Source organism: Schistocerca nitens, chromosome 5 (genome assembly GCF_023898315.1).
Source record: "Schistocerca nitens isolate TAMUIC-IGC-003100 chromosome 5, iqSchNite1.1, whole genome shotgun sequence".
NCBI classification, from domain to species: Eukaryota; Metazoa; Arthropoda; class Insecta; order Orthoptera; family Acrididae; genus Schistocerca; species Schistocerca nitens.
The window spans coordinates 448,861,438-448,883,536 of NC_064618.1; the positions used below are offsets into that span (position 1 = coordinate 448,861,438).

The 22,099-nt window shown below is 37.1% G+C and overlaps 1 protein-coding gene across 1 annotated transcript; it reads right to left on the reverse strand.

The window, feature by feature from the left end:
• Positions 1–265: 265 nt before the first annotated feature.
• Positions 266–22,085, reverse strand: LOC126259269 (dr1-associated corepressor). Its single transcript, XM_049955904.1, has 5 exons — positions 21,912–22,085; positions 21,506–21,578; positions 16,357–16,450; positions 13,508–13,660; positions 266–2,335 (listed from the first exon to the last, which is right to left on the reverse strand). The coding sequence occupies exons 1-5, from the start codon at positions 21,951–21,953 to the stop codon at positions 1,861–1,863; spliced, it is 837 nt and encodes a 278-aa protein (XP_049811861.1). The 5' UTR covers positions 21,954–22,085; the 3' UTR covers positions 266–1,860.
• Between the last annotated feature and the right edge of the window lie 14 nt (positions 22,086–22,099).

Below are 22,099 nucleotides of genomic sequence, written 5' to 3' on the forward strand. Positions count from 1 at the left end.
TTGTGAATAAATAGATGCAGAAACAATGCATTCTAGATACACCTACACAGAATAGCCAATGGTTCACTAGAGAATCTTTTAGGCCTAAACTGAACTAAAAAGCAGAAGAATGTATGCTTCTCATAACAATGCTACATTCCATACTGATGTTACTTCTCTCATAAAATTGTTTCTGTAAATACATTTTTAGAAACACCTGTACTGTATCTCACACTTTAGATCTAGAGCACAATGTCAGCAAATGTTTCTGGGTAAAAGTTGACAAGTTTTATTGATTTTTTTTCCAAAATGAGAGTACACTCAGTAAATTACAGAGATTGAAAATTCTCACTTAAGATAAGACTGGAGAACATGAACAGATACTGTCCATAACAAAAATACTCATGCACATATTGTTACTACATACTATGCACATTTAACTTTGATATGGTGATGCATTGTGACACGTAGATATCAACTACTACTACTAATTTCTTTTAAATGAGTGCTCATTCAGTATTACAAATTTTAATGGCGTTTTTTTATTCTTATATTTTAAAAATAAATAAAAATTTCTAATCATTATACACTAGAATTTTCTCAATTGTTTTACTAAAACGTGAAAAGACATTAAGGACTGTACAGTTCCAAATTATACAACAAAGATGGTAAGCACAGCCAAAGTATTTTTGTGTACTGTTAATGTTTATGACTGAAAGTATTTGACACAAAGGATATTCAAAACATTACAAGTCTACATGAGTATTCTGCAATGCACTATTTCAACAACACGTTCTGCTTTCTACAGTCTCTGCAAGTTACAGATAATTACTTGGTTTGACCTATTTCAGTTCTGAACTGAAATGGGCACACTCTTATAAAGCAAAATGGTAGTGCAGAATGCACAACATTTGTTGCTTATTTGTCTTCAATACTAGCTAAAAGAAACACAATCATGGGACTTCCTCAATATTTCATTAACAGCAGCCTTATATTAAAAAGGACCATCACTGCCATTAATGGCAGATAATGTCAAAGCAAATTCAAATATGAATACAAAAGACAGTATAAATTTTAATAGTTTATGCAGCTTACAGAATATTGCATTGTAGTAATGTGCAAAGATTGCTCTACATACATATTCATATGTAAATCCTTACAGATGAAGCCTAAATGAAACACACATGTGAAATATGCTTTTGCAATATTTCCATGTATTTTTTTGGTAATTTGAACTGTACTAGAAACAAATACTATGCAATCTAAGAAACAATACGAAAAGCCATTCCGGTGAACTTTACAAAACAGAAATACGAACAGAACATGTTTTAAGTTTATTCCACATTTTTCACAAGGAGCACATGCATAAAAATATTACAAATAAAGCCATACAAAAGGCAGAAAATTTTTAAGACAAATATTAACAACAAAATTATCAAACACACACAATTAAAATTAAATGAGCAGTGCCAAAGATTTCAGTACTAGAGCTGAAACTTTTGCCTTTTTATTACAAGTTTTTTTTGAAAACTTCAAAAAGCTGCGAGTAACTACATACAAAAAACATAAAAGTAAATGTTTCACTGTCATTATGCACTGTTCCCACAACACACCATCTGAAAGAAGAACCTACTGATCACCCTTTTTGTACAGACGACCTATGCAAATACCGAACACTGTTCTTCCTACACTGATCAGTACCTTCAACAATGGTGTGTACACTTTCAATGACGTTCCACATACACGAAGTGCCTGATTGTATTCCTACTGTAATGTAGCAATTTATGGTTTAAAACCACATTTGTCAAAGAACATACATACTGCAAAATTAGAAATTGGTCTCTTCAGTAATTTGTTATCTTTAACTCACCACCATAACTATTAAGTTGTATCACAGTCATCATCTAATGCAATGCTGACCTCAGTTTTAACATACTGTGGTATAACAAGAGGTGTCTGGGCATTGAAAGCACCAATAGCAGTCTCACTACTGCTGACAGTATCAATCACAGAAGTGATACCTGTTGCAGTGCTACACAGCAAGTTTGATTCAACTCTTTCAGGCTTGATTGCTTCTACTGCTGGCATGACAACAGCAGCTGGTTGAGGTGAGTCAGCTGGTGTAACATGGAAGATAGAACCCCTTCCAATTGTACTTTCAGATGTGACTGGAACCTGACCATAACTTGGACTAGAGTCATCAGTTTCTTTGTAGAAATTAGCATGCAGCTGATTCGTTACAACAGCTGGGACAGTCTGAACAGGCAATGGATGAGACATAATTGGTGTTTGTGTTACAGACTCCTGTCCCATCTCTTTCTTTACATCTGTTTCAGGTAGTCTTCGGGTGCCCACACTGTATAACAACAAAATACAAATATTAATTTTAGAAACAAATTCAGAACTTTTAGTACCCACACACAACAATTTTTTTAAAAAAGAAAAGTAACAATGATATACAGCAGCATACGCAAACCTCTGTCATATTATCATACAACTCCAAACTTACAAATCTCTGTCCATGCCCTATACTTTCATCAATCAAAAAAAGTAAGATGGGGGCAAAACTGATCAACTTATGGCTGTGACATTTCATTTTTAACCAGAGCTTTAACTATCAAGGGTGCACTTCATTTGTAATTTCAGCAGCATATCCCAAGTATAAAAACAGTGACATTCATCCAATATGCTACTAATATGACAAGAAACTATATAAAAATAAACATCATTAACACACTGTTTTTGGATTACAATGACTAATACATTAAGTACAGTATATTCAGAAAGAATGCAGGTACATGAAGAAAAATTGATGAACTAAGAAACAACACAATTTTGTTGGTTGTCACATTTTTCTTTGAATACTGGACAGAGCTGTTCATTTAGAGAAGAAAAAGTTGACACACAATAGACACTCCCAGGCAAATTATGTGTTGTTGTTACTGTGGTCTTACACTCGAAGATTCGTTTGATGAAGGTCTCCATACTAGTCTATCTTGTGCAACTCTCTTCATTTCTGTGAACTACCGCAACCCACATTCTTTTGAACCCACTTACTACATCCAAGCTTTCATCACCGTCTACAATTTTTACCCCTTCCCCCCCTCATTTCATTATCAAATTGAGGATCCCTGATGCATGGAGTGTTTTATCAACCAGTATCTTCCTTTAGCCAAGTTGTGCCACAAATTTCTTTTTCCTCAATTCGATTCTGCACCTTCAAATCTTCATTCTTCTGTACCATCACATTACCAGAACTTCTATTCTCACCTTGTCTGAACTGCTGACTGCTCTAATTTTACGCCCGTACCAAGCTACACTCCATACAAATACCTTCATAAAAGACTTCCTAACACTTAACTTTATATTCTATGTTAACTAATTTCCTTTTTCCAGAAACTTTTTTTGGCTATTGGCAACCTGTATTTGAAATACTATTTACTTCAGCCATCATCAGTTAGCTGTTCAAATAACATTCTTTTATGGTCTCATTTCCTATTCTCTCGCATTGCCTGACCTAAATCAACTACATTCCACTACCCTTTTTTGCTGTTGTTGGTATTCACCTTATAACATCTTTTCAAGATAGTGTTCATTCCCTTCAACTGCTCTTCCCAGTCCTTTCCCAGCTCTGACGGAATTATAATGTCATCGGCAGACCACAAAGTTTTATTTCTTCTCCTCGAACTTCAATTCGCTTTCCAAATTTCTCCTTGGTGCCCTTATTCTCCCTCACTTCTCAAATACTACTTTCCTCTCACGTTCTTCCACTCTTATAAATGCAGTCTGGTTTTTGCAAAAGTTGTAGATAACTTTTTGCTACCTGTATTTTATCCCCACAACTTTCAAAATTTCAAAAAGTGTATTCTAGACAAGATAGTCAAAACTTTTCTTTAGGTTTACAAATGCTATAAAGATTTTGTAACACGTTTGCTTTTCTTCAGCCCGCCTTCTAAGATAAATTATAGGTACAGTATTGTCTTGTGTGTTATTACATTTCTCTGGGACCCAAACTGATCTCCATTCGGGACAGCTTCCATCAACTTTCCCATTCTTTTATAAATAATCTGTGTCAGTATTTTGTACCCACAATTTATTAAAACATAAATAATGGAGAGACAGTGAAGGTTTTGGGCAATCGGTAAGAATGGTTGGTCAACAAGAGTGAAAAATTTTTCAGTAGCAGCACCATAATCAGTTGCAATGGGGCACCCAAGATTGTTGGGTTTGTGGATTTTGGTGGGCATGAAAGATGGGTATGCAGGGTGTTAATGGGATGGAGAGGGAGATGGTATCGAGGGGGCAGGTTCCGGGACGAGCCTAAGGATTTCAGTGGGGTTCTGAGATGGGATCACTATGGCAGAGTTTGTAAATGGAAGAGTCAGACAGTTGGGTGGAGCCTTCTATCAGGTAGTCCCAGCAATTCATCACGACACAGCATGTAATGCAGTCTTAAACAGCTATGACCAATGCAACAGGGTGTCACAGAAGTAGGCACTACAACACTGTCAGGGCTGGTGAAGCCTGCACACAACAAAGGCAATAGGGAGAATGTGGGAGAAGATGCACATGGACAAAACAGGAGAGACAATGTACACGTAAGGTCAAGACAGTAACAAAGGAACGCAGAACACAAGGTTTAGGAGGATGGGAGATATATACACATATATATTATTTTTGAAATTTTGAAAGTAGTGGGGATAAAATACAGGTAGCAAAAAGTTATCTACAACTTTTGCAAAAACCAGACTACATTTATAAGAGTGGAACAACATGAGAGGAATCAACTGGTGGGTTTTGTCCATGTGCATTTTCTCCCATGTAGGACAATTCTGGTAGAATGTAAATTATTTAGGAGTAAAGCAGACCACTCACCGAATAGCAGAAGCATTGAGTTGCTGACAGGCACACAGAAAAAAGGATGTAGAACACACTAGCTTTCGAAATAAATTCTTTGTCAAATTGGAGCCCCCCCTCCTCCTCCCCCACCACACACCCCTGCCTATGTTCAACATTGTACCCACTGGACACACAATGTCAGGATTTACTTCAGCAGTGGGGCTACAGCGGGACGGAGATTGTGTCGAGTAGGGTGGGTTAGGGAGGCAGGAAGATCAGTTGGGTGTGGGTGGTTAGCAGCTTGCAGTAAGTGTGGCAGGTGCTTGGACTAGGCAGGTAATGCATGGGTAGTGGAGAGAGTGGGGTACAGGGCACGTTGAAGGTGATGTCAAGATGTAGATTGGATATCGGATGGGTATGACAGGTAGAGGAAGAGGAAACTGTTGGGTGGCAGGTGTGAGAACAGTGGGACAACACAGATTGAGGCCAGGTAGGCCACAGGTGCAAAGGATGAATTGCAAGGATAATTCAATCTGCATGGTTCAAAAACAGTGACAGTGGAGGGAAGGATCCAGATAGCCCAGGTTGCAAAGCAACGATTGAAATCGAACATGTTGTGCCATTGGGTGGTCAACTTTGTTCTTGGCCATTAATTCTGGTGGACAGCAGTCTGGTTGTCATATTGACATAAAAAGCTGAGCAATGATTGCAGTGGAAGTGGTATATGAAATGGCTGCTTTCAAAGATTGCTCTGCATCTGATGAAGTAAGATAAGCTTGTGAGAGGACTGGAGTAAGAAGTGCTAGCTGAATGGATTGGACAGTCCTTGCACAAGAATCTTCCACAAGGATATGATCGCTGTGGCATAGGGGTGACTAGTGTGTTACACATGTTAGTTGGGTAAAGGAGTACCACTTTAGGAGGGGTGGGAATGATCTTGAGTAGGATGTCCTTCATTTCTGGGCATGGTGAAAGATAATCAAAGCCCTGATGAAGGACATGGTTCAGTTGTTACAGTACAGGGTGATGTGGGCTGACAAAGGAGGTGCTCCTTTGTGGCTGGTTCTTGGGGTTAATGGGAGGATTAAGGGTGTGTGAGGATATGGCATGGAAATCCTGTTTGGAGACAAGGCTTAGGTGCTAGAGCCTGTCTGTGAAGGCCCTCGTGAAACCTTCAGCATACTGGGCAAAGGAGTTCTCATCACTGCAGATACTGCTGTATCCTCTCAGCCACTAGCCACCCACCTGCAGCCCCTCTTCCTACATCCCCCCCCCTCCCTATCCAACCCACTCAATAAAACCACGCACCACCCAATCCATCTGCCAAAAACTAGCTTGACAAAGGATTTATTCCACAAGCTAGCAAGTTTTCTTTCTCCCTTGTGTGGGCACCTGTCAATGACTCACATTTTTGCTATTTGTTCAGTGATCTCCTTTACTCTTAAATTATTTACACCCCACCAGAAATTTTTTACATAATTACACCATCCTTCTTAAAATTTGAAGATATTTTGCCATCTCGTGTATATTGCATACAAGGTGGGATAGTTTTGTCATGGCTGGATCTCCCAAGGACTTGCACAATTCTGAGGCAGTATTGTCTCCTCCAGGGGATTTATTTTGACCTATTTCTTTAGAGCTCTGTCTTCTAGTAGCATCATATCATTCATCTACAACATCACTTTCTATAACATTATCTTCAAAAGTTATTCCTTCTATGTATTCCTTCCACCTTTCAGTCTTCCCTTCTTTGCTTAGTACCGGCTTTCCACCTGAGCTTATATACTATTTATACAGTTGATACACTTTGTTCTTAGGCTTCTCTTAATTTTCTTACCACTGAATCTATTTTACTGCAGTCCTGGATGCATGCTTCTAAAGCCTTGGATTTCACATCTAGTCATTCTTGCTTTGCCAGATTGCACTTCCATTATCCTTATTTCTTAGATGTCTATATTCCTTTTTGCAAGCTTCAAATTTGTTTTCATATTTACTTCTTTTATCTGTAACATTCAATCTCTCATCCAAGGATTTTTACTGGGCCTTGCCGCTCTTCCTATCCAATAATCAGCCGCATTCACCATTTCATCTGTCAAGAGCACTCATCATTCTTCTTCTATCGTCTTCCTTACCCTTATTTCAGTTAACTGTTGCCATGTGCTGCTCACTTTAAAGCTCTCAACAACTTCCTGTTATTTCAATTTATACAGATCCCTTCTTCTTAATTTCCAACTGGCTTGTTATAATTAAATAATGGTGTTGGAAGTGCTGCAGTGTGGCCTAAATACACTGCAGGACACTGGAACATTGTAGGTATGTTCACTAGTAGGAGCACTCGCAGAGTATGCTGAAAAAATATTCCCACTTTCTGCCACCAGGTGAAAATATGGTGCCGTAAGCAGTCAGAAAGTGAAATGTTTCCTGTTTTGACGTCAGTATGCTGTTTGTCACTTGGCGACACATGCTGATTTCTTTTGTGAAGTGACCATTGGTGTAAAGGATTAAAAAGGTTGAAGTTTTACATATGAAACACAATGGCTGTTAAGAAGAAAGATCATGCACTGTTGAAAAAGCTTTTTTATCAGAACGGCAACAGCAGCAGCACCGCATTGCGCAAATGCGCCAACAGAAACAGCTTCAAAGGTCAGTAAATGGACTACAGAATATGATCAAGACATTTGAAGAGCCAGGTGAATTAGCTAGTGTAGCAGGCGGATGGAGGAAGCTAATTCTCATGGTAGTTGATAACTAAAGTTGCTGCAGCTATAGCCAACTGTGAAGCACATGCTTCAAATTCTGCAGCCAATTCTCAAGCTGATGAGAATTCTGTCTCCCTGGTCAATAATTCCAAAGATTTTGTGGCACATTTTACTCTGGTATTCCTACAAGATTTAAAATGCCCATCATGAAGTCTCAGGATTTGCTGTGATCTTGACCTCTGTCACAGAACTGTTGCATATGGGATTCTACTCAATCACATGTTGTGCAGAAACAGTCACTGAGTTCAGCTTACGTGGCTGTGTAGTGTGGTTTCAGAAGCTCTTTCATTCTTGGTCTGTTTTTCTTTGAGAAGATGACACCTCGCGGGCCAGTTAGGTGTACAGTGACACCTGCACATTATAAGGACTTCCTTGTCCAACACGATTCCAGCTTTGCAAGAACCTAACTATGTCCATACCACTATTTTTATGAAAAAGGCTTTCCACATCTCCCAATCTAAATCTATGTGATTTCTGACTGTGGGAATGTCTGAAAGACTGTATCTATCAGGGGTGTAACTGGACTCTTCCTGGACAGGACAGCATATGATGACATCACTAATTAAACCAGATATGCTGCAGGGCCCTGTTACAAATCCAGTATGTTACAGAGTGAGGAGACCATAATGAACATGAGTTATAGTTTGTGGCCATAGCCTAATAAAAGTCCCAGGACCACTGTAATTAAGTGTTTGATCGTTCCTCCCCCTTTCCTGCACCCACACCACATTTTGACTGCTTACAGCACCATATATTCATCTGTTGGCAGAAAGAGGAAGTATTATTTTTTCAGCATATTCCCTGAGCCCATCAATCAATAAACATACCTACATCTTTTCAGCATCATCTGATGCATAGAGCTCACACTGCAGCACTCAGAACACCGTCAGGTTAATTATAAACACCCAGTAACTTAAAGCTAACCAAGCACCACAGTAGTACGAGTTTATATGCCAACTCACTCCGAAGACGGTTAAGAGATTGAAAAAAGGTATGGTGAGGGAAAAAAAATTATTCGTATAGTTACAGAAGAGGAAAATTTAACTGTGATGGGGAAATGAAATTTGTTAGTAGAAAATAGGAGAAAAGATAGGAGAATATGGACAGGTGGGAATGAATGAAAAAGGTACCCCTTGGAAGAATATCACATGCAGCATAATTTAATCAACACCAACAGTTGGTTTCAGAATGAGGAAAGAAAGTTTTAGACATGGAAGAGATTTTGGGACGCTGGAAGGTTTCAGATTGATTATATAATGGGTACGACAGAGATTTGATTTCAGAACCATATTTAAACTGTAAGAAATTTCCAGCGATAGTTGTGGACTCTGGCCATAATTTATTAACTGTAAGATTAAAAAGCTGAAAGCAAGGGGAAACTACAGCCGTAATTTTTCCCGAGGACATGCAGCTTTACTGTATGATTAAATGATGATGGCGTCCTCTTGGGTAAAATATTCCGGAGGTAAAATAGTCCCCCATTCGGATCTCCGGGCAGGGACTACTCAAGAGGACGTCGTTATCAGGAGAAAGAAAACTGACATTCTACGGATTGGAGCGTGGAATGTCAGATCCCTTAATCGGGCAGGTAGGTTAGAAAATTTAAAAAGGGAAATGGATAGGTTAAAGTTAGATATAGTGGGAATTAGTGAAGTTCGGTGGCAGGAGGAACAAGACTTTTGGTCAGGTGATTACAGGGTTATAAATACAAAATCAAATAGGGGTAATGCAGGAGTAGGTTTAATAATGAATAAAAAAATAGGAGTGCAGGTTAGCTACTACAAACAGCATAGTGAACGCATTATTGTGGCCAAGATAGACACGAAGCCCATGCCTACTACAGAAGTACAAGTTTATATGCCAACTAGCTCTGCAGGTGATGAAGAAATTGATGAAATGTATGACGAGATAAAAGAAATTATTCAGGTAGTGAAGGGAGACGAAAATTTAATAGTCATGGGTGACTGGAATTTGTCAGTAGGAAAAGGGAGAGAAGGAAACATAGTAGGTGAATATGGATTGGGGGGCAAGAAATGAAAGAGGAAGCCGCCTTGTAGAATTTTGCACAGAGCATAACTTAATCATAGCTAACACTTGGTTCAAAAATCATAAAAGAAGGTTGTATACCTGGAAGAATCCTGGAGATACTAAAAGGTATCAGATATATTATATAATGGTAAGACATAGATTTAGGAACCAGGTTTTAAATTGTAAGACATTTCCAGGGGCAGATGTGGATTCTGACCACAATCTATTGGTTATGAACTGCAGATTGAAACTGAAGAAACTGCAAAAAGGTGGGAATTTAAGGAGATGCGACCTGGATAAACTGAAAGAACCAGAGGTTGTACAGAGTTTCAGGGAGAGCATAAGGCAACAATTGACAGGAATTGGGGAAAGAAATACAGTAGAAGAAGAATGGGTAGCTTTGAGGAATGAAATAGTGAAGGCAGCAGAGGATCAAGTAGGTAAAAAGACGAGGGCTAGTAGAAATCCTTGGGTAACAGAAGAAATACTGAATTTAATTGATGAAAGGAGAAAATACAAAAATGCAGTAAATGAAGCAGGCAAAAAGGAATACAAACGTCTCAAAAATGAGATCGACAGGAAGTGCAAAATGGCTAAGCAGGGATGGCTAGAGGACAAATGTAAGGATGTAGAGGCTTGCCTCACTAGGGGTAAGATAGATACTGCCTACAGGAAAATTAAAGAGACCTTTGGAGAGAAGAGAACCACTTGAATGAATATCAAGAGCTCAGATGGCACCCCAGTTCTAAGCAAAGAAGGGAAGGCAGAAAGGTGGAAGGAGTATATAGAGGGTTTATACAAGGGCGATGTACTTGAGGACAATATTATGGAAATGAAAGAGGATGTAGATGAAGATGAAATGGGAGATAAGATACTGTGTGAAGAGTTTGACAGAGCACTGAAAGACCTGAGTCAAAACAAGGCCCCGGGAGTAGACAACATTCCATTAGTACTACTGATAGCCTTGGGAGAGCCAGTCATGACAAAACTCTACCATCTGGTGAGCAAGATGTATGAGACAGGCGAAATACCCTCAGACTTCAAGAAGAATATAATAATTCCAGTCCCAAAGAAAGCAGGTGTTGACAGATGTGAAAATTACCGAACTATCTGTTTAATAAGTCACGGCTGCAAAATACTAACGCGGATTCTTTACAGACGAATGGAAAAACTAGTGGAAGCCAACCTCGGGGAAGACCAGTTTGGATTCCGTAGAAATGTTGGAACACGTGAGGCAATACTAACCTTACGACTTATCTTAGAAGATTAAGAAAAGGCAAACCTATGTTTCTAGCATTTGTAGACTTAGAGAAAGCTTTTGACAATGTTAACTGGAATACTCTCTTTCAAATTCTGAAGGTGGCAGGGGTAAAATACAGGGAGCGAAAGGCTATTTACAATTTGTACAGAAACCAGATGGCAGTTATAAAGAGTCGAGGGGCATGAAAGGGAAGCAGTGGTTGGGAAGGGAGTGAGACAGGGCTGTAGCCTCTCCCCGATGTTATTCAATCTGTATATTGAGCAAGCAGTAAAGGAAACAAAACAAAAATTCGGAGTAGGTATTAAAATTCATGGAGAAGAAGTAAAAACTTTGAGGTTCGCCGATGACATTGTAATTCTGTCAGAGACAGCAAAGGACTTGGAAGAGCAGTTGAATGGAATGGACAGTGTCTTGAAAGGAGCGTATAAGATGAACATCAACAAAAGCAAAACGAGGTTAATGGAATGTAGTCAAATTAAATCGGGTGATGCTGAGGGGATTAGATTAGGAAATGAGACACCTAAAGTAGTAAAGGAGTTTTGCTATTTGGGGAGCAAAATAACTGATGATGGTCGAAGTAGAGAGGATATAAAATGTAGACTGGCAATGGCAAGGAAATCGTTTCTGAAGAAGAGAAATTTGTTAACATCGAGTATAGATTTAAGTGTCAGGAAGTCGTTTCTGAAAGTATTTGTATGGAGTGTAGCCATGTATGGAAGTGAAACATGGACGATAACCAGTTTGGACAAGAAGAGAATAGAAGCTTTCGAAATGTGGTGCTACAGAAGAATGCTGAAGATAAGGTGGGTAGATCACGTAACTAATGAGGAGGTATTGAATAGGATTGGGGAGAAGAGACGTTTGTGGCACAACTTGACTAGAAGAAGAGATCGGTTGGTAGGACATGTTTTAAGGCATCAAGGGATCACAAATTTACCATTGGAGGGCAGCGTGGAGGGTAAAAATCGTAGAGGGACACCAAGAGATCAATACACTAAACAGATTCAGAAGGATGTAGGTTGCAGTAGGTACTGGGAGATGAAGAAGCTTGCACAGGATAGAGTAGCATGGAGAGCTGCATCAAACCAGTCTCAGAACTGAAGACCACAACAACAACAACAACAACAACAAGATTAAAAAAGAAGAAACTACAAAATGTCTAGGAAATTAAAGATATGGGACCTAGATGTGCTGTACGAACCAGAGGTTGTCTAAAGTTTCAAAGGTGATATTAGACAACAATTGACTGAAACAGAAGAAAGAAATACAGTAAAAGACAGATGGGTACCACTGAGAGATGAAATGTGAAGGCAGCAGAAGGTCACACAGGTAAAAACACAAAGCTCAATAGAAATTCTGTGATATCACAGGAGATAGTTTTAATGACAGGAGAGAATATAAAAATGCAGTAAATGAATCAGACAAAAGGGAATTTAGACATCTAAACAATGAATTGATGGTAAGTGCAAACTGACCACGCAGGAATGGCTAGTGGACAAATGTTACACCTAGAGATGCATGTAAAACTAGGGGAAATATAGATACCACCCACAGAAAAATTAAAGAGGCCTTTGGAGAAGAGCGAAGCAGCTGTGTGAATATCAAGAGCGCAGACACAAAACCAGTACTAAACAATGAAAGGGAAGTTCCAAGACTGAACGAATATAAAGAAGGCCCCTAGAGCAAACATTCTTTCACAACTATCACGAGAGCCAGCTACGACAAAATATTCCACCTCATGTACAAGACGCACGATACAGGCAAAATAGCCTCAGATTTAAAGAAGAGTAATAATTCAAATTCAAAACAATGCAGGTGCTGACAGGCGTGAATATTACCAAACTATCAGTTTAATAATTCATGGTTACAAAATACTGACACAACCTATTTACAGATGAGTGGAAAAAGTGGCAGAAGCCAACATTAGGAAAGATCAGTTTGGATTCCAGAGAAATGTTGGAACACGTTACATGTCAGGCAATACTGATCCTATAACTTACCATAGAAGATAAGTTAAAGAAGGGCAAACCAATGCTTATAGCATTTGTAGACTTAGAAAAAGCTTTTGACAATGTTGAATGGAACATACTCTTTGAAATTCACTAGCTAGCCGGAGTAAACTACAGGAAGTGAACGGTCATTTACAACTTGTACAGAAACCAGACAGCAGTTTATAAGAGTCAAAGGGCATGAAATAGCGCAGTAGTTGAGGAAGGAGCGAGACAGGGTTGCAGTCTATCCTTGACATTATTCAATTTGTACACTGAACACACAGTAAGGGAAACGAAAGAAAAATTTGAATAAGAAATGAAAATTCAAGGAGAAGAAATACAAACTATGGTGTTTGTCATGGACAATGCACTCCTGTCAGAGACAGCAAAGGACTTGGTAGAACTGTTGAAAAGAACAGATATGGACTTGGAAACACGATACAAGATGACCACTGAAAACTATGTAACTCTAAGCCATAACTAGAACAAGGTTCAAACAAATAGCCAGGCCACAGGGAGTCATTCATCACAATAATTAATTTTTCCACCACACGCAAGTTATTTGCAAGAAATATATACTTGGATTACCTGAAAAACAAAGCTAGCTTTAAGAGACTGCTTAATTCTGTAACTGTATATAAATGTAATACCTTAAATCAATGTAACCTGCAGTGTTTCCACAGGGTGGGCTTGGAAGAAATGGTGAATTTCCCTCTTCACCATCACAGCTGGCAACATCAGGTAAATTTTTTACTAGATCTTTCAGAAAATCAAAACGACTTTCTGACAGAATACACTGTTTCCTGTAAGGCAGATCAGAAGGACAAAAATAATTTAATTCTGAATTCAAGTGCATGTACACAAAGGAGACACCAGTACTGCTATTAAAGTCTATTTTAATTAGAAAGTCAAATTACTGTTTCTGAACATGTTTCTTGAATTTATTTTTAGCTTGGGTAATAGCATCAATGCCCTGCAACATGTAAGCAAAGATTCAGAATATTTCCTTCTGTACTTGCTCCCTGTAGTGTCCATCAAACGAAACAGTACCCCCAGGAAGCCATAAGCATTTTTCCAAAGTGAAAATGCACCAATAAGAGCATGGCCATGAACAAAAGACTACTGTGATTTATCAAATGCAGAATTGTACTGTTTGAACTTAAACAAAATTTCAGTGATTTGAGAGTTTATACAAAGCAGAAGAATTCATATTGCTGATTCAACAACAGAGGAGGAAACTGCCTTTGCACCCCGCACCCCGATTCTGCACCTGGCACACCCTCATCCTGTCCCTGCCATATCCCTCTACACTCCCACAGGCAACATTACAGCCTCTTCACTCTACCTTCATCCTGCTATCACTCTCCCTCTTCACCACATGCTGCTTCTGTGTACCCATAACCACCCCAGCCAAGACCATTATTCACTGCATAAGACAAAAGTTTTCTACTCTGTTGTTTAAGCAAAACCTGGCCTAATTTGTCCAATAGATTAGCCTCCTTTGAAATGCTATTAAATGTACTTTAAATGTACCTGTCGGTGGCTCAATGCCTGCTCTATGTGGTAAGCAGCAATCTACCATATTTCAATGTTGTTATTCAACCCCACAATTTCTATTGTTTGATTTAGAGTAGTATATTACGTTGTATTTGGTTTGGTCATAAGGATCTTTTGGAAGACACTGACAGCTCAATTTTAATTCCCACATCAAATCGAATAGGTTTTGTACTTGATTGTTCTTGTGATTAAAATACAGTCTTCCTTGTGGTTACAAAGGATGCTCCATTTCTAAGACAAAGGTTGGATGAAATCATTACTATCAAAATGAGCTCAGTCAGCTGACTAGAAATTTCTTTTCTCTTGGCACATTTTTATCTCAAATTACTGGGATATCTCATTTTTATTATTTTTATAGGAACTTGAAATCCTGAGCATATGCGGGCAATTTAAGATCAAATATTTGAAGAACTAAAACTTCACTTATATCTATTTCAGCATTGATAGTTAAGCGTTTGGCCACTAGAGAGCATCCACTCCTACATTTGCAGCTGGTGGTCATGTTTTTGTTGAAGTGGTTACCACTAGTTATCGCCTTTACTGTGCACAGCTTTGGATACATGATAACAAAACATGTGCTTTCTGCCTCTGTCTTGTATCATTGTTTAGCCTGTGCAGCAGAAAATGGATCATTAATAGATCCTCAGATTGACTTCTAATTTTGTGGCTCAGAAAGAGAAGAATGTGATGTCACTTTATTGGAGACTGAAAATAAGGACAGTTGTCACATGATTAACAAGTGTTTGCTAGTGGTACGAGATAACCATGTTTACTGTGCTCCACAAGTTGCATCAAAATTTCCGTTCAAAGAGAACCATAGTGAAATACATGTTTTGACTTCATATCTACAGAGAAGCTAAAAAATGGCTAAGTTTAAGGATATTTTAAACAAAGTGCAGTGCACAAGTATATTCGGTATTTTATTAACGGTGATCTTCAAAAACATTTAAATTATTCTGGGGTTAACAGCTATCTTTATAATTATGTCCATATATAATGTCATTCTAATAAAAAACACTATTTTTGGAATATAATTTGTAAAAAAATGAATACACTGAGGATTTAAGGCCATCGCTACAGCCAACTGTGGTCTCGTGACCAGAACCTTCACCACTGATGTCCATACTTTTAATGTCAAGTGTGACTCTTTTCAGTCATTACACCCATTCTCATCATATTCACCTACAATAAGTAGATCTATGTTTTATAGATGCACTTGTGGAAGAATGAAAATGAGAGTGAAGTCTAATGTGTGTTGCATTTGATGTAATATCAAAGGACTATTAAAGATTCCAGATGGAGTTTTTTGTTTTACATATTAACACTAAGGCTGGGGACACTATGTAACTAACCCTCTTATAATAGTGTATATAATACCAATTACTATCAGCATGAATAATGATGTCTTAAACACTTTAAGAACACAGTTTTAATGCACAATAACCATTTTCAACCAACAAAGTAACAGTTCAGTTCAGAAGCTAAAAATAAAAAATTTGGCTAATAGTAAAACGCACATAAATGAGACCTATAATTATTACAATACATCATTCACTAGTGAAGAACCTGACACAACCAACAGTGTTAGCTGAACAAGAATAACATTACCTGTGAATTTCAGGGAGCTAATGTATATGAAAAACACACAGGGGATAGGAACAATGTAAAGAAAGTGATTTATCTTGTAAGCTATCTGAGAACAATACAAAAACCAGAAAAATTTTATGTTCAGAAACAAGCAGTTGACAGCACACAATATAAGCATTCCTAATCAATTTCTCAATATAGTAAGTTTGCAGTCACACTTGACAAAGTGCAGATCAACACATGTTTTTTCTAATACCTAACACTATTCTTTATCATTACACTAACTCAAATAATTATAGCAAGTATTGCATAAAGTTAATTCAATCAGGAACCAACAAGGCGGCAATATACTTACATGTGAGATGGACTCAAAGTCTTTGCATTTTTAGCACTCGTAATTTCCATTGCCTTTTTGAGCAGAGATTCTACAAAGAGCTCCAATGTTCTGGGTACAAGAGTTAAGAAAACATGCTGAAGAAAACTGGATAGCGAAGTTCGCCATTTGTTACATCTAGGTATTGGCCATAGATAGCCAGTTAGTTGTCAGAACCACATACAGCGCTATAGCTCATACCAAGATCTGCATAACAGTGATAGACAGTTGAGGATGGAAAGGAGTGGGGAAGGAGGCAGAAGATTTTATTGTTTTATCACTATGCACTAATGCAATACAGCCCTGGTAGTAGCAGCCGTTCAGTTCTATACCGAGTACATTCATACGTGCACATGCAGTACTGAGTTTACTTAGCAGGATCCTAGTAGTCTTAGCTAACTGAGCACAGAAGAGAGGGTATGACCAAACCAGTGCTCTAATTGGTTATTGCTATGGTAGCTGTCCTGTAAACAACTACCTGTACGTCACTTTTGTTATTCCAATCGAAATATAATTGCAGAACGGCTGGTCCATGACATGGCTGCTTTCAACTGTGGCCCTAACCTTCACTGGATGAGAAAACTGAGAATGAACTAGAATAGGAAGTGATGGGGATACACAATTGGGAGGAGGAGTGGAATAGGGTTAGATTAATTGAGACATACTTTTGCTCTACAGAGCCATAGTGAGAGAACCTCACAAAGTTGAATTTGTCAAAATACAAGAATATATAATGTACAAAAAAAGCTCTACACTAATGTTCCTACACAACAAGTAAAATAAATCTTATGTTTTCTTTTTTGAGAGAATACCGAAAGTCGAAACAAACATGTAATTTTTTATACACTAAGGTAAACACAATAATTCCTAGTATGCTGTAGCTACATATCATTGGACAAAAAGCAGTTTACAAAATTTATTTACACTGATTACTTCACTAATTAACTGAAGATGAGAAGAAGTAAGATTTTACATAATCCTCACATTATCTGATATTAATAATAATACTGAACAACATATGCATCAACTGCTTCTATTAAGAAATTCATCAACCGAGTACAAAGGGTTAGCCACCAATAACTCCTTTAGGCTCCTCTTAATTTGACTTTATTAGTAGCTAAACATCTATGGTTGCTTAAAAGTTCTTGAATGTGCGTGTTACTGAAAAATGGATACATTTCTAGAGCAAAGTAAGTGAATTCAAATCTTGTTGAAGATTATTCATATTTGTTGTTAGCACTAATTCCATGAGCTGAGGTTTGAGGTATATATATATATATATATATATATATATATATATATATATATATATATATATATATATATATATATATATGATGAATTTCACTGCAGAATAAATACATTGCGAAGTTGTAGTTATAGTCCCTTGTTGCTTGAACTGACCTAAATAGGATGTTCTCAAGTTCAGACCACAAATAATTCGTCTTGTTTGCTTTGAGGCATGGAAAACTTTATCTTGACTAAATTAATTACCCCAAAAAATGATCCTTTATGACATTTTTGAATGAAAGTATGTAATGTTTGGTAGTTTTTCCTACTTTTACATATCACTTATGCCTGCCACAATCAACACTGGAAGTAAATAGTTGTTTAAGTGCTTCAACTCTTCTGTGGTGTGCTCCTCCCACATTCTGTATTCCCACAAATTAGTCGGACTATTCTACGTGCTTATTGTCATATTTTAGACAAATACTGGGAGAAAACTCCTAAAAAGTCCAGAACTGTGTATAGTTTTCAAGCCCAGCATTAAATTAATTGAAACAGTGTGCAAAATATAAGTCATGATTATTTACTACTAGTGTATATGCTCGAATTAAGGGAGCAACAGAAAATGTTTCAGAGCTGAAAAAAGTCTGAACACAATGTAATGCAACATCACTACAAAATAATGAACTACATATGGTTTCTACAACTGAAGGGAATAAAACCCCAATTTTTTTGTCTATGTATGCTGAAACTGACCCAACAAGCAAGTGAATAAAAACAATCAAAATATTTCTCATGTTATATTACGTCAGAGAAATGAGATGAACTGCTTGCAATTCAAATAAGGATATGACACATTAACAATGACGATGACAATACAATCCATTATCTGGCACATAACTGTTCAAAGGGTGTGTTACAGACCATTTACTACCAAATGTATGACGGAGTTAAAGTTAATGGTCCACAAATTTATTATCAATTCACTTGTCTTACTATCTGAAGGAAGAAAAAAAAAAAAAAGTATAACACAAACATAACCAAGGTCGGTCACCAGTGTGCCTTTCCACTGCATGAATTTTATACATGACATGGATTTATAAGATCTCTTAATGAAGGTGAGGAATGTGATGCAAGGTCAGCAGTCTGTGAACCACTTATTACGGCCACAAGCAATCATTTGCCTAAATTGGCACAGATGCACTATGATGTTGCTGTTGCTGGGTGTGGCTTCCCAATTGGACACAAACGTTTCACCTGAAACCATGGCTGAATTCAAAGATCACATACAGGATACTCAAAAAAAGCATGGAAGGAAGACTCGGGTTAAATGCCCTATTGACTACAAGAGCATGAGATACAGAGGGAAACTACAGCTGAACATTCCCAACACAAAAATAAGAGAAATTATTCTCCAGTACTTTAACATTTATTCATAAAGAGAACATTAACCAGCCAACTTTAAAAGACCAAAGTACACAAGAAATGAAGCACCTAGCAAAATGCCCCACTATCAATTACACTTGCCTTTGTCTACCTCATTATGTTACTGCACCTTGAACATTACACAATTTGCATAATACTCTTCAGGTACAAGGGGGTCATCGATTGACGAAGTTCACACACTTAGTAACAGCATACAGCACTGCCGAGTGACTTGATATTTCTGATTAGAGCCTGATTGCAATCTTTTTGTTCAAATTTTGTACTGTCCTGTTGGGAGAGCAGAACCATAAAAGAGGCAATTTTTAATTAAGTTCAACAACAGAGAATGGAAGTTCTGGTATACTCTGGTAGTTATTTACTTTTAAAATAGAGTGGCACTATGCAAATGTATCATTAATATATTTTCAGACCTGAATAATAATAAAATTCTGAATCAAATGTCTTAAGGAATGCACAAACCTAAGTGTTGATTCACTAAGAGATCAGTGACAAAGTAATTTTAAAATTAAGAAATATTCAATGTTAAGCACCTTCATGATTAAAAAGGAAAGGAATATATGAAGATTCAATGCAGGAAGAAATACAGGAATATGAAAATTGGATAATCTATGGTGACTTTAGCATTTTCTATTCTAATATTACATCAGTATTTGAATTTTCATCAGTAGTTATGTTTTTACCAACCTTCTACTCTACTGTGTGGGTAAATAAATAAAAAACTAATAATTTCTTTTTTCAGCCATTAGTTCTCCTTGGTTTCTTGCAGTACTCACAACTCAATTTAAGAACGTATTTCTTGTCTGAGTTTCGTATTGCACTTTCAAGCTGGACTATATCAGAGCCAGGACCACAGTCTTGATCATGACCAGCTGCAGTCACAGCAGTGTTTCGCTGCCTTATAGTCTGGCAACATGTCCGTTTTGCATGATACTTTCAGCTAAGCAATTGAAGACAATAAATGAGGCTATGCATTTTGTTGAAACTGAAATCATTTTCTTTTTTGCTGATGTTACAAATATGTCACAAATTACAAGGTTAGAGTCTAACAGCACAGCTGAAACTGCTGCAGCAATTAAATTTATAATTTTGATTGTGACACACAAATTATCTGGTTGTGATTAGATTGGACTGACAGAGTCACTTACAAATATTAAATTAACAATCTTTGTTGTGACATATATTTCACTGTTTCTTCTAAAAACACCACAGATTATGATATTTGGTTTGGACCTAAACCACAGGTTAAATCTGATTAATAATCTCAGCTGCGAAAATGTCTGCCTGTTATTTCAGAATGTGTTATGATTTTGGAGGTTGTGATATACTGACGGGAGAATGAGGCAATATTTCCTCGCCTCTTATTTCAACAAACATTGCCTGTCTGCTGCTCTCTCATTATCTGTGTAAACACAGCAACTGATGTGAAGTTCCAAGTTATCCTGAGTCTAGGAAGTGCTAGTACAAAAGAAAATGGCAAATCCAATTGTGGTTTATCCTAACAAAAAATGGTTTGATAATTCACATGCATCAACTGTTTATCTATGGTTCCAGTGATGAGGAATATCTGGGATCTGATGACTACCACTGTCAAAGAGACCTTAGTATGGATAATATTCCTCATTAGACACTGCTAAGTTGTAAGTCCATTGCAAAGACATCAGATGTTCAACAGACCTAAATAATCCATTTGCTTGTAAAAACTTAAAAGACTAAGCTGAAAATTTACTTGATGTAACTATAGTTTTCTTTAAAACTTACTGAATTTATTATATATACTGATTACTGTCTCAGTAACATAATCCGTTTAAATATTTCCTTAGTGAGCACAAAGACCTCAACCTATTCTTTTATAGACGTTCAACATCAGCAACCAGATAGGAATTTGGCTAATCAAAAATAACATTCAAGAAGTTTTGTAAAACAGTAAAGCTTCCAAACACTTATTTCATTTCTACTTTATCAAAAACATTATTATTCAAGACATTCTCATCATGAAAAATAAGCAGTAGATTTAACCTGTTTAACTTACACACAAAAAAGTCAGTCCATCACGTGCATTTACAAAATTCCTGTCGTCGTACTACAATATCATGTGTTAATGCTTTATGTGAATTCAAATCATATGCACTGTTTTAAAATTGCTGACGCAAATGATAATTAATGAGGGAGTGATCTATAAACTCTTGCCAAAGAAAAAGTAAAAAAAAACGATTACGAAATATTGTGTTTGTTACTATAACTCACATTTTAAAAACGCTTATCTGACGAATTCGATATATATTTACTATGATTGTATTCGAACATTCGAAGTAAAAATGTGTAATTTTACGACACAAAATTCGTTCATAAGAATAAAAAAATAGCCTACCAACCAGGAAATATTAAAATATTTGTTCAATTTAATGAATTACACGTCAGCTGTCCATAAACAACTAAGGATAAACAATGCAAAGGATATAGATTATGACAGGTACGGCTTGCGCCACTTTTCCCACTTCTTCATCTGTCTGCATGATCTTCTTAATACGACCCTATAACATAAACTGAATTTGCATCTTTTTCTTATGTTAAAGAGAAAGGCAAACATGTAAACAATGAGGTTACAGCACAGTAAGAGCACGCTTTTACATTTATTTTTTAATTACATGATTGACGCTCTGTTAAAACAAATGTCTATTATTAATCATAACATAGCTCAATTAGATTTTAAATCTTTTGAATAGGTATCTATGTTAAGCAACTTGATAAATAATTTGGAAGTATGTTACAGTTGTGATCTCATGGTAAACGCGGACAGTTAAATAGTTTTCATTAACAAGTATCAATGATTTGTTTTGTAAACAATCAACATGTTTACTGCTTACCGCAGGAAACCGTGCGTTATACTTTTTCTTCTTCGTTGGCATTTTGTTTGCTTGATGTTCAGTACAACACAATAACCAAGTAGATCAAAATACGTGTAACAAATCTCACTAATTCTCCTAAACTCTCTCGATATCTCGAACATATTTAAACATTCTGACCATAGATTCTTATAAACGTACAACTTCCT